At 38.2% G+C, this 11,837-nt stretch overlaps 1 protein-coding gene across 1 annotated transcript; it reads right to left on the reverse strand.

Moving 5' to 3' along the window:
• Positions 1-677: 677 nt before the first annotated feature.
• Positions 678-9,221, reverse strand: SH2D7 (SH2 domain containing 7). The gene is made up of 6 exons (XM_085303694.1): positions 9,046-9,221; positions 8,322-8,411; positions 4,645-4,810; positions 3,643-3,861; positions 1,938-2,579; positions 678-728 (listed from the first exon to the last, which is right to left on the reverse strand). Exons 1-6 carry the CDS (start codon positions 9,219-9,221, stop codon positions 678-680), a joined length of 1,344 nt encoding a protein of 447 aa, XP_085159820.1.
• Positions 9,222-11,837: the final 2,616 nt, after the last annotated feature.

The raw sequence follows: 11,837 nt of genomic DNA on the forward strand, positions 1-11,837 counted from the left end.
CAGAACAAAATCTCAGTTCCTGCCTTAGAGGAGTTTACAGCCTAAGATTATGAAGAACAATGCAAGGTCAGTCAAATTGATGGAGAAGTAAAAATTCACATATTCCATTAGTTGGACACAGAATCTGTTGAATAGTCTATAAGGTTGTAGATTCAACAGTAGTTTTTCACTGATGTTGTTGTTTCTGTATTGAAAACATTTAAGTAGCCAGTGCCAGAGAGAAAATACAAAAGCAGTGCTGCTATTATTGCTGTACACAGGGAGAAAAAGAAAGTTATACGGCTGATCCATATAAAAGGTATCTTGCGCCTCTTACAGTTTGAAATAATCCAACACAGAAGACTGAAGGTTGTTGTCTTCTCCAAAACGTGCGGCTCTTCCAGACCCTCTGCCACCATGTGTTCCATGCTGATGAGCTTGGGATTCTGGGTCATTCTGGGATTCTTGAGATTTGGCCCTAAAAATGCGTAGCTTGAGGTAATGAAAACTGAGATGGAGAGAGTTTTCTCAACTGAGACTTTGTTTTCCTGATAACAGCAATAGTGGTGTATTTGCTTTTAATCTGCCTTTACTTTGATAGTCAAAATAGGCATATTCTTTTTCTCCTTGGTGAAATTATTAAAAGGATGAATTTGTCCTTGTATGTCTTTGTGTGATCCATAAAATTAAGAAAATATTCATGATTTATTCTTCCTGTCAGTGAAAAAATATCTTCTTCGCTTGTCCATCTACCAACAAAAAAAAAGAAGAAAAATGTAATTAAGGAGGCAAAAAGAAACATTCAGCAAGTCACTGGAAGTATAGGCTTGATCTAGTTGCCTAAATGTACATCTTATTGTATCGCAATATGAGAGGCTATGGGATATCTGAGACATCTGAAAGGGGCTGGCAGATACAGTAGAGGTTGTGAGATGTGGTTGTCATASCAGCAGCTGGAAGCTGCAGAGGATACCCTATGGCCTCTCAGACAGAACTAAATGCCTGAGTTTAGGCAACTGAGTAAAAGCCTCTAAGCTTTGGATCACCTGCATACATATAGTATTAATATGTGACAGCTAGCAAACATAGAGTCAGTGATTTGGCTATATTTCTATCAGGTGTTGATTTTTAAATGTTCTTTAATGTAGTCACAATGCTGAGAGATGGAAAATGTGTAATATGCATTTCCTATATTTATCCTCCAAACTGCCCACATCTTTCCAGCACTGCTCATGTTGTACAGTTACTAGCACATTGTCTACTGTAATCTCAAATGCCTTTCCAACATCTGCTCTTCCTTGGGAAAACACTTAGCAGCCTAAAAGGTGATCTCCCAAAATTCATACTGTCTTTAGTCTGTAAGAACATTGTTTAATTTCTTTAATATATCTTTTATTATAAATAAATTGTTTACATATATGTTAAATTTCAAGAAATACTCTGTTTATCAAACACTGCCTTTTGCTGTAGGCATCAAGGATAGTTTYTGTGATCTTTTGTCATGAATTTTTACGTCTAAACGATCCAATTCCTTATAAAAACCTAGTGATTTTTGGCTTGCAGCAGATACTTGTTGTATTAAAAACCTCAGGTTTGTATTCATTCAGATGATTCCAAATAACAGACAACTGCTTTTTTCTAAAGCAAACGATAACTGTTCTCTACTTTGTTATTTATTTTTAACTCTATTCCTTTTACAAGATCCAACGAAATTGCCTCTTATGTTATGTATTGCAGGAACTGGCCTTGAATGTGAGCCTTGGAAGAAAATCTTAGGGATCTTTTCATATGCATTTTCAGCATAGATCTCTGTTATGGAAGYTTTTTTTCTTAGTTGATATTGATTATAAGTGATGATAGATTGCATTAAAGAAGGAACTGCAAATTCTCTCTGAAGCCTGGTCTCAGCTGAAAGACTTTTACCATCCAGTAGGAATCTGCTCATAAACAGTGCTCACGTTATCAAAGCCAGATTTCCTCTTCTCAGTCTGCCCGTATGTTCTGTGTGGCAGTGATTCATAAGAGACTTTCTCGTCAGATTTTCTGAGGCCTTCACTAAAGTGTGGAGATGTTTCATAGGTGGTAAGTTGCTGTTCTGAGCTTTGGGATGCTGTGGTGAATCTTGCTTTGTTGGGTAACTTTGGAGTGAGTGTAGAGTGCAGAGAAGCAGGAGAGTTTAATGTTAGGTTTGTTTCTGGAGCACTTGATAGAGGAAGAGCTGGGGAATCGAGAGTCTGATCATGAAGAAATGAGTGATTTTTGCGTTGCTGCAGGTGAAGTTCCGCATAGACAATTTCTGGAGGAGATGGCTTTAGAAGATCAGCATTTTTGCTATATGTATGTTCAGTTTGCTTAGTCACGGCATAAACTGTGCTTATCATTGTGCCATGTTTCCAGTGAGTATCGATTGATAAACAGGCTAAATTTTCAAGGAGTTTCTCAGTGTCRGTGTGTGTCTTCAGGGCGGTGGCTCTATCAGTTAGAAGGCGTTTGTTCAGCTCTGCGTATACAATGTCGTCTTGTTTGTCTAGATCATGCTTGAATGTCTCAAATGTGAGCAAGCTGTTCCTCGCTGGCAGTGGTGGAGCTGTGTCAGAATCCTGAAGACATGGGAAGGAAGGGAGGAAGGAACTAATCTTTTATCAGTTATATATGTTAAATGCAATATATTAACAAAGTCTTTGAGTCAGATTTGATCTTAGTTATCTCTAGGCAATGAAAAGGAAATGTTAAGTGCTTTATAAATCTTGCAGCCCTTACTACATCCTTATTCAGTTCAAACACATACTAGGTCTCTGGGAGTCATGGTTTAATTGATAAACGTGGTGCCTGAGAGTATCAAAAGAATTCAGAATATGTAGCTCATTCATATAAGAAAATACATATAGGGATGCTGTCTGGTCTATTTTTAAAATCTTCAATAAGAAGATTTGTGCTGATGCTTGGAGTCAGTTTTCCACCTCTGAAATTGAACAACTGCTTTGTAGCTCTTTGTCAGGTTTGTGCCAAGTGGTATCAGCGGATTTGCAAAGGATTTTGGATATAAAAACAGGCATARTGTAGAGCTATAGAAACAAGTATTCTAGCCTGGATTAGGAATCAGCAGACCCAGTGAAACACTGTTACCACTTCTAATGCTGAGGCCTAAATTTAAGCAGCACAAGATTTCATGGGGTAATTTTCTGTGATAAATCACATTGCAAGCTAATTGATATTGTGTTCACAGTCATTACTACATCTTTCAGAGTCATTGATTTCCTATTAACCTGCTTGAAAGACAGGATTATTTGCCCCAAAATTTTAATTCTTCCTCAGCAGAGTATTAGAATAAGGCTTGTGCACCTCTTCATAGCTGTGCAGCTGACAGCAAGCAGCCCTTTACAGGGCACTTCACGGACATTAGCAAGTCCTCACAAGAGCCCTGGGATTTAGGCCACTGTCAGTGTCAATATTCTCCCTTTACAGATGGAGGGGACTGAGACAGCGAGTTCAGTCCTTTGCCCAAGCTAATGTGGAAACTCAGRTTTATTTCTAATTCAGTGCTGATATCATACAGTCTTGTGTCTGGAATGCAGCATAGGTGGATTGTAACTGTAACACATTACACACAAAAATTTTGTTTTTTGAAACAGTTATTAAATTCCCATTTTATGTAAGTCCTACCTCAGCCTTTGGTGAATGATCTTGAAATATTCTCTTTGATCTTGAAGAGAAATCTAGGAATTTCTCACTGTGATCAGTATTGCTTTGGGTCTCACCCACTGGTACTGTAGCTGTTGAGTTATCTGACATTTTCTTTATTAATAAGGAAGCTATTGCCTTATTGTTTGGTTTATTTTTCTGATCCCAAGTGATGTCATCATATACACTTTTGTCAGCTGTCTGTGGAAAAAAAAGTAGAAATCTGTTGTTCAGTCTGTGAAAGCTGTCACTTTCATACAACATTTCTGTCTAATACTTCGGAATAGTGTAGGGGGGTATAATACTTGAGAGGATATAAAAATTACTGTTTAAGTTTTGGTCCATGGTTTCATGTCTTTTGGGAAATGCATATTTCAGGATCTTGTTGCACAGAGATTAAGAATATGTGCTTTTAATTTGTACTATAAATAAGAGGTGCAACTAATAAAAATACAGTTCCAGTAARGGGCTGAATTCTGCTTTCTGGCATAGCTGAGCCATTCTGTAGCAACTCCATTGTAGGCACTGGAGATACTGGTGATTGAATGGAAAGGAGTATAGTTTGAACTAAAGCATGCCTATACTCACAAMTTATAAGAATTAATTAGAGACTAGATGAACAGCAGTCTTCACAAGCAGTAAATGAGATCCATTGTTGAAATGAGTATCAATTTCTCATGCAACTTACATATTTTCAATTTGGCCAGCTTATTTTGCCTTAGTCTGTAATATTCTTTATCATAGTTGCAATATTCTTTACTGTGTTTTATTTCAAAAATAATTTTTATTAATCTATCTTGGCAACGGGATCCCATGCTGAGCTATAAGTACTTTTGCTTCCTATGATTAATCACAAAGACGCTGATGAAGCATTCTTCAGCATAGTATTTTTTTTAGCCTAGGCCGAAGCAACAAAACAAATATTTTAGTATAATCAGTCCCATTTCATCAGCAAGTAATTGAATTCTGAAGTCCTTAACCCACCTTAGCATAGGCAGTTTTAAGGCTTTCTCCAAATGGCTCAATTACGGAAGTTTGGTAATAGCTTATCAATTCTGCAAGACTTTCATGAGTGCAGGTATCCCCAGACACAACGTACTGGTGATTACTCAAGTGTTTGATGACAAAATGCCGACATCTCTCTCTCCCTCTGTAATACAAGTCATAGTTTAGCTTGGATTAAGATTAGCCTGGATTGGTTTGGCATGCTCATTTCAAGTTTGGCAACTCAGAATTTAGTGTAAATTGGATTCAGAACACATTTGTCTGAACAATCAAAGCAGAAAAGCTTTTGAATAAAAGAGTTTTACCTTGTGTCTGTACAGTCAAATATGAAACCTCCTAACTCTTGAAAGGCAGGCTCACAAACTTAATCTTTTCTTTATGTAGTGGTTGTGTTTTCATTCTAGTCTACTTTTATAGCTTTAGAAAATCTTTAAAGATAGAATTGTCATCATATGAAACCATATTGACCTTCAGCTTTGATCATTAGCAAGATTTGATCTTTTACATCTTGCAGTGTATMTCTCTGCTATTTGAACAAAAACAATTAAATAGTAATAGTAAGCTCTTACCCTCACAGTGGAATTGTTACAGAAGGGTGAGATACATATATTGATTTTTATTAGCATTTTTTCCCAACTGGGAATACATAGAAAATTAGAAATCAGCTTAATTTTAGGATGTCATGATTATAGACTTATTTGCATGTTCATATTTTTCTCTCCCATATATTTCCCATCCTGGCTCTTCTCTTATCCTGTTCCTRTTGGCCTTCCAAATCCAGCCTCTTTTCAAGTTCACAGGCCTATACAAGACAAGTACTTAACATAACAGTACCTACCTTGCTTGTGTCAGCTGTTTGCTCCAAAGCAAGGTGGTGTTTTAGTTTTGCAACGTAATGGTTTTTAAGACTTTTTAATATGAGCAAATGCTTTTGCCCTTATTCCTTCCCCAAATGTTTTGCATACACAAATGTACACACATACATACACATGTTAAAAAAATGAAAACAATAAAACCCAATCTTGAAATGAATATGACATAGGAAACATCTACAGCAATGATTCATTAAACTAATAATCTAGAAGCAGTTTTGTAGTTGGAAGTGTTGTAGCATTTTAACTAAGTTGCAAAATTGGCACTTACAACTTTGGCTGTGGTTTCTGTAGGAGGGATCTTTTTTTATTCTTTTTGGTCTTAAGAATCTGAGGATTAGAAGGCGATCAAGAGTAGTCTGCATGGATTCACAAAGGGGAAATCATGCCTAACCAGCCTGATAGTCTTCTACAATGGGATGACTGGCTGGGCAGATGAGGGGAGGGCAGTGGATGTTGTCTACCTTGACTTCAGCGAGGCTCTTGACACTCTCCTGTAACATCCTCATAGGCAAGCTCAGGAAGTGCAAGATAGATGAATGGACAGTGAGAAGGATTGAGAACTGGCTAAATAGCAGAGCTCAGAGGGTTGTCATCATTGACGCAGAGTCTAGTTGGAGGCCTGTAGCTAGCATTGTCCCCCAAGGGTCAATGTTGGGTCCAGTTTTGTTCAACTTACTCATCAGTGACCTGGGTGGAGGGGCAGAGTGCCTCCTCAGCAAGTTTGCAGATGATACAAAACTTGAAGGAGTGGCTGTTACCCCAGAGGGCTGTGCTGCCATTCAGAGAGACCTGGACAGACTGCAGAGATGGGGAAGAGGGAACCTCATGAGGTTCAACCAAGTGCAAGGCAAGTGCAGAGTCCTGCATGTAGGGAGGAATAACCCCATGCACCAGTACAGGCTGGGGACTGGCCTGCTGGAAAGCAGCTCTGCAGAGAAGGACCTGGGAGTGCTGGTGGACAGTAAGCTGACCATGAGCCAGCGATGTGCCCTTGTGGCCAGGAAAGCCAATGGTCTCCTGGGGTGCATTAGGAAGAGTGTTGCCAGCAGGTGGAGGGAGGTGATCCTGCCCCTCTACTCAGCCCTGGTGAGGCCACATGTGGAGTACTGTGTCCAGTGTGGGGCTCCCCAGGACAAGAGGGACATGGAGCTACTGGAGAGAGTCCAGCGAAGGGCTACGAAGATGATTAAGGGACTGGAGCATCTCTCCTGTGAGGAAAGGCTGTGAGAGCTGAGACTGTTCAGCCTGGAGGAGAGAAGACTGGGGATCAGGGGAGGGATCTTATCAATATGTCTGAGTGTCTGAACGGAGGGTTTAAAGAGGATGTGGCCAGACTCTTTTCAGTGGTGCCCAGCAATAGGACAAGAGGCAACAGGCACAAACTGAAACATAGGAAGTTCCRTCTGGAACATAAGGAAAAACTTCTTTACTGTGATGGGGAAGAGCACTGGAACAGGTTGCCCAGAGAGGCTGTGGAGTCTCCTTCTCTGGAGATACTCAAAACCTGCCTGGATGCAGCCCTGTCTAACGTGCTCTGTGTGACCCTGCTTGAGCAGGGGGGATGGACTAGATGATCTCCAGAGGTCCCTTCCAACCTCAACCATTCTGTGATTCTGTGAAGTCTAAAACCCTAAGGCATGTTTCTTACATGATTCTGAACATGAAAAATTAATTGTAGGTAACAAAAAGAAAAGAGGAACAAATTCAGCAAATCTTATTTGGACAAAACTCCAAGTTAATTTCAGTGTGGTTCTTGAGACAATCTAACCAGACAGAATTTAACTGAGATAGCACCTGCTGGTAAGATATGCTGTTATGCCCATTTCTCTGCCTTTTCTAACTTTCCCTTGTGGGCCACTGACCACTACTTTCCGTTCTGTCATCTCTGAACCACTGTCTACCACTTCCTCATATTGTCAGGCATGAAAACCAAAAGTTTGCATCTTCCTCTGTATGTTCAGTTTACAAACTGCAACTTTTTTCTATACCACTTTAATGTAAAGAGACCATAGCTTCTTTCTATCTTATTCATCCCACAGTACTTTTTAATTCTCTTTATATGGAAGTCGCACATCACWTTTTATAGGCCTGCAATCCATCTGTGTTTCAGCCACTGTGGAAGTTAGATCAGGTCCCAAGAATATAGTTTTAGAGACTTGATACATTGAGAGGCATAAAGAAAATCTTGTCTGTGTGGACTCCTTTGCATTTAAAAACACCATTGCCTCTTAAATATTCTTATAAAAAAAGACCTTGAAGTGAAACACATTTGTTAGTTCTGTACACCTTAATGTGTTTCTGTCAACCTATACTGTAGACTCAGTTCCACTGCACTACCACCATTTTGCATGTTTCCTCTGAATTTGACCCCATGAACCTGAGTGAAAATTTACCGTATGTGCCAGAAAACCACCCCTCCAGAAGCTGCTGCTGAGCTATCGATGTATTTGGGTAAGGCAAAAGTGTAATGTTTAACACTGACTTAAAGATRGAAAGCAATGTGAAATCATGGTGCGTCTAAGCAGGAGAAGACATTTGCTGGTATGATGCTGGAGCAGGAGAAAAGGAGTGGAAATTCTCCCCCATAACAGACTGGAGGAAGCATAAGGCATCTTCTGCGCTTAATCTCAGAAGATCGTTTTGATCCTATTCCTCATAAAATACCGAACACTATCAAAAGGTCAGCATACTTTAAAGAAAGAGCAAAGTACAGAAAACAAATGATGACTGCTCCCAACCAAGAAGCAGCAAGCTTTTGTTTCCTGTGCACTACAGCCTTACCTGTATGAGAGAATATAACCAATAGCTCTGTCACTTAGTCTGATCAAAAAACAGCCAACATCTCTGTCTTTCAACATGTCTTCAGTCTGCCTATACAAAAGAATGATTTACACTTAAATAAATATAACTAGTTCTATTGATGCACTAAAACAAAATTCCTAGAAACACCACTGTGCTCTATCACTTCAGTAAACACAACTGAACAAAGCAGTGGACCTCCCATTCATTTTTTGTATGCAAGTTATTTTTTTTGTTTGTTTCCTGCTACCAATGAAAATGAATTTTAATTTTTTAAGCCTCTGATTGTTACAAATGAATTTTAATTTTTAAGCCTCCGATTGTTACATTTTGAGTCGAGTTAAAATTATTTGACCTTTTGATTATGATAGCCCAAAACTTAAGCCTGCTTAACTAAAAAAAAAGAATAATACAACAAAAGCTTCTAAAAATTGTAYAGTCATGTCCTCTTACCTTTCTAGAGCACACATCAAGTCCTGGCATTTAAGCRATGAAACACAGTAACATTTTTTAATGCATCTTTGTCTGTATATGAATGTCACCTGCTAGGTACCAAACCACACAGACTTTCAGGGCAGATTTCTTTTTTTCACAGAAAGCCTAAATCCAATCATAAAATCTCTCTTACTTGCAGAAGACAGAGAAATTTAACTACATTTTTAATATAATCTACTTCAAGTCATAGTATATTTATATAGAGCCTTACTTTCTTGTAATGAATCCATGGAACCATTCAGGAAAAGTACCGTTCTCTAATATTATTGCAGCCTGTGTCTCCAGAAACCACTTCAGTACTATTTCTTTTAGTGTCTCAGAGGACTGGTTTGCAATTTCTGAGCTTGTTTCCTTTCCTAAAAGTAACTGCTGCTTTTTCCTCTCCATCCTGGTGTGAAGTTGAACCTGGAGCCGTTGAAGGGAAAAGTGAAAACAGTGCTGCTGTACAGACTGCACCTGCCATCTGTGTTCTTGGCCATGTGATCTCATTTGCTTACTGTACTCACTGCCCTGTTCTTTAGCAAGATAATGAAATAGACTCAATGTCATTGCTTTTCAAGCAAAAAATATTCGCTGTTTTTCTTGTAAAAGGACAGGACAAAATCTTCTCCCTTGCTCCTCACAATAGAAAATGCCTGTTATAGAGCATTTGTTAAATATTCCATGAAAATCTCAGAAGAGATTTCTTTTATCTTTGCTGTTCTCCAAAACAGTCCTGGTCTCCTGAGTAAATTAAGTAACTAACTGCTTCTCAACTTACAATAATTGATCTGCAATATTACTGATGGTTATTCTGAAAAGGGAGGTAAAAATCTACCGAACTGCAAAGGTTCTTTTATATAATTTGACTATCTAATATATTTTGTAAAAATGATCGAGTGTGTATCTTTCTTCTGAAGAGAAAAGAATGTAATACATGAGACTTGCTTTTAAAGGCAGTATTTAGCCAAAAAAAAAAAAAAAAAAGAGACAGAAGACTGGTCCATTCTGACTAAATTCTGAAAAAATGGTAGTCAAAATTCTGTTTTTTTTTTTTTCTAACATTTATGTGTAATATTTACTCTACAATGCAGAGTACGTAGTGTGGCAGTGACTGTTTTGTATGCAGTTACCTGTGCTGCGTCACAGCTGATTTATTCTCCTGTTATTTTATGAAGATGTATTCTAATGACAGATGTGACCAAGCCAGAGCTCAGCATCCTCAGTGGGAGCTGAGAAGTGTGAAGGAAAGTCTGGGTAATCTGTGCTTTGGAATGATACCTTCAGGTCTGCTCAAAGGGGTCTTACTGGGCAGTTATGCAGAATAAAGGAAACTTTGATTTCCCTTGGACAATGAAATCTTATCTGGATTCAAGTCTAATTAAGAATGAAATACTGGGAAAGATACATTTTTTAAGGAATGTGTTACAAACAAGTATGTGTTGTATTTATTCTAACCAGAGGGGTTTCTCAAAACAAATTTCAGTCATATTTTATTTTTCTCTTAAAATTTTACCATTTACCCTATCAACCATTCTCAGTGTYAGATATGTCTTACAACCTAGGTAGAATTTCCAGTGCTATATGCTTTTACACATCMGAAATGAAACAGTTTTGGGGCGAATGACTCCTTCACAGGAATACCACCTTTTTATTATGAGGAGAGAGAAGAAGATGAAAGGCTTGTGTGACATTTGCTGATGGCATATTCCAGAGAAGGAGAAAAGTGCTATTTCAGATAAACAGAGGCTGAATAATGGGAAACTTTAAGGGTGAAGGCTCATCTGGACAGATGGACAAGAAGAGAAGTACATGATTTTGAAAGCCAATGCACACGCATTTCATGAAAGGTATAGTGATTTATGGGACTGGTGAATACTCTGTGGCTGGTCATTGGAGCTATATGAAGCAGTACTTAATTCACATCACTTTTTAGTGTTTCTATTAAAAGTGCAACTAAAGGGACACGTTATAGTCTACAAGAAACTGAGAAATCAAAATACATCTATTGATTTAGAAACCGCTGAAGACAGCTTACTTAGCTAATCAAGCCAGCAAATATAGGCACGTATTTCATCTGAAGATGCCATTCCAGCCTATAAGTCATGTGATGCATACTCAAAATGGTCATTAGCTTGTGGAGCACATACTCCCGAACAAAGCCTTACCTGGAAACTTCTTTACCAGATACTCTCATCTACTTGCCGAAACTGCATGAAAAGGATTGAATACTTGCAGTGTTTAGTATCTTACTGCRTTGGGACCAACTGCAGCAGACCATGTCTCTTCTTACAGAAGGCTTCCATCACAGTAAGAAATCARATTTATATTTCTTAATAATAAATGATGTCAGATGAAAAGTGTTTCTCAGCTCTAATTCTAGTATCTACGGTCAGCTGGTTTGGGCTCAGCTCAAGATAGTTATGTCACAGCCTAACTCCCACTAACTTTACTAAACTAACAGTTTAGTAAAATGTGCTCCATAATACACAATTACAGGAAACTGCCTAGTGACATATTTCACCAAGAAAATGGATTTCTCTTCACAAGCAACGGGAGAAGGGGATTTAAGTATGTCTCTCTCCACACCAGTCAGAGTTCCTGTGGTCTTGTAAAGCTGAACTTTCTAGTTCTGTAGTTTCAATTCTCATGTGAAAATAGTGAGAGGGTTGTTTGTTTTATACACCTTTAAAACACATCTCTTCTTTATAAATGAAAAGAAATAATATTTCTCATTGACTAGAGCCAGTTGTACTTTGCATAAGAGCTCAAACGCCTTTGTTCTTTCATTTGCAAGTGGTTTAAGAACAGAAACGAAAAACTTGAGGTTGCATCCATTTCACAAAAATGCAAATGATTCCAGTTGCTTTTTTAGAGCTGATGAGATCTTTTAACAGTAAATGCTTTATTGGCATTTAAAAAAGGAAAATAAAAATGTACCCAAAATATTCAAAAGCAGCCCTGGAATTTTAAATGCCTATTCTAGGTCATGGTTAATCAAAGATGGTAAGCATACACAACTAC

The sequence above is a fragment of the Rhea americana genome, unplaced genomic scaffold (assembly GCF_003343005.1).
Source record: "Rhea americana isolate MKP2758 unplaced genomic scaffold, rheAme1 scaffold_2, whole genome shotgun sequence".
NCBI lineage: Eukaryota > Metazoa > Chordata > Aves > Rheiformes > Rheidae > Rhea > Rhea americana.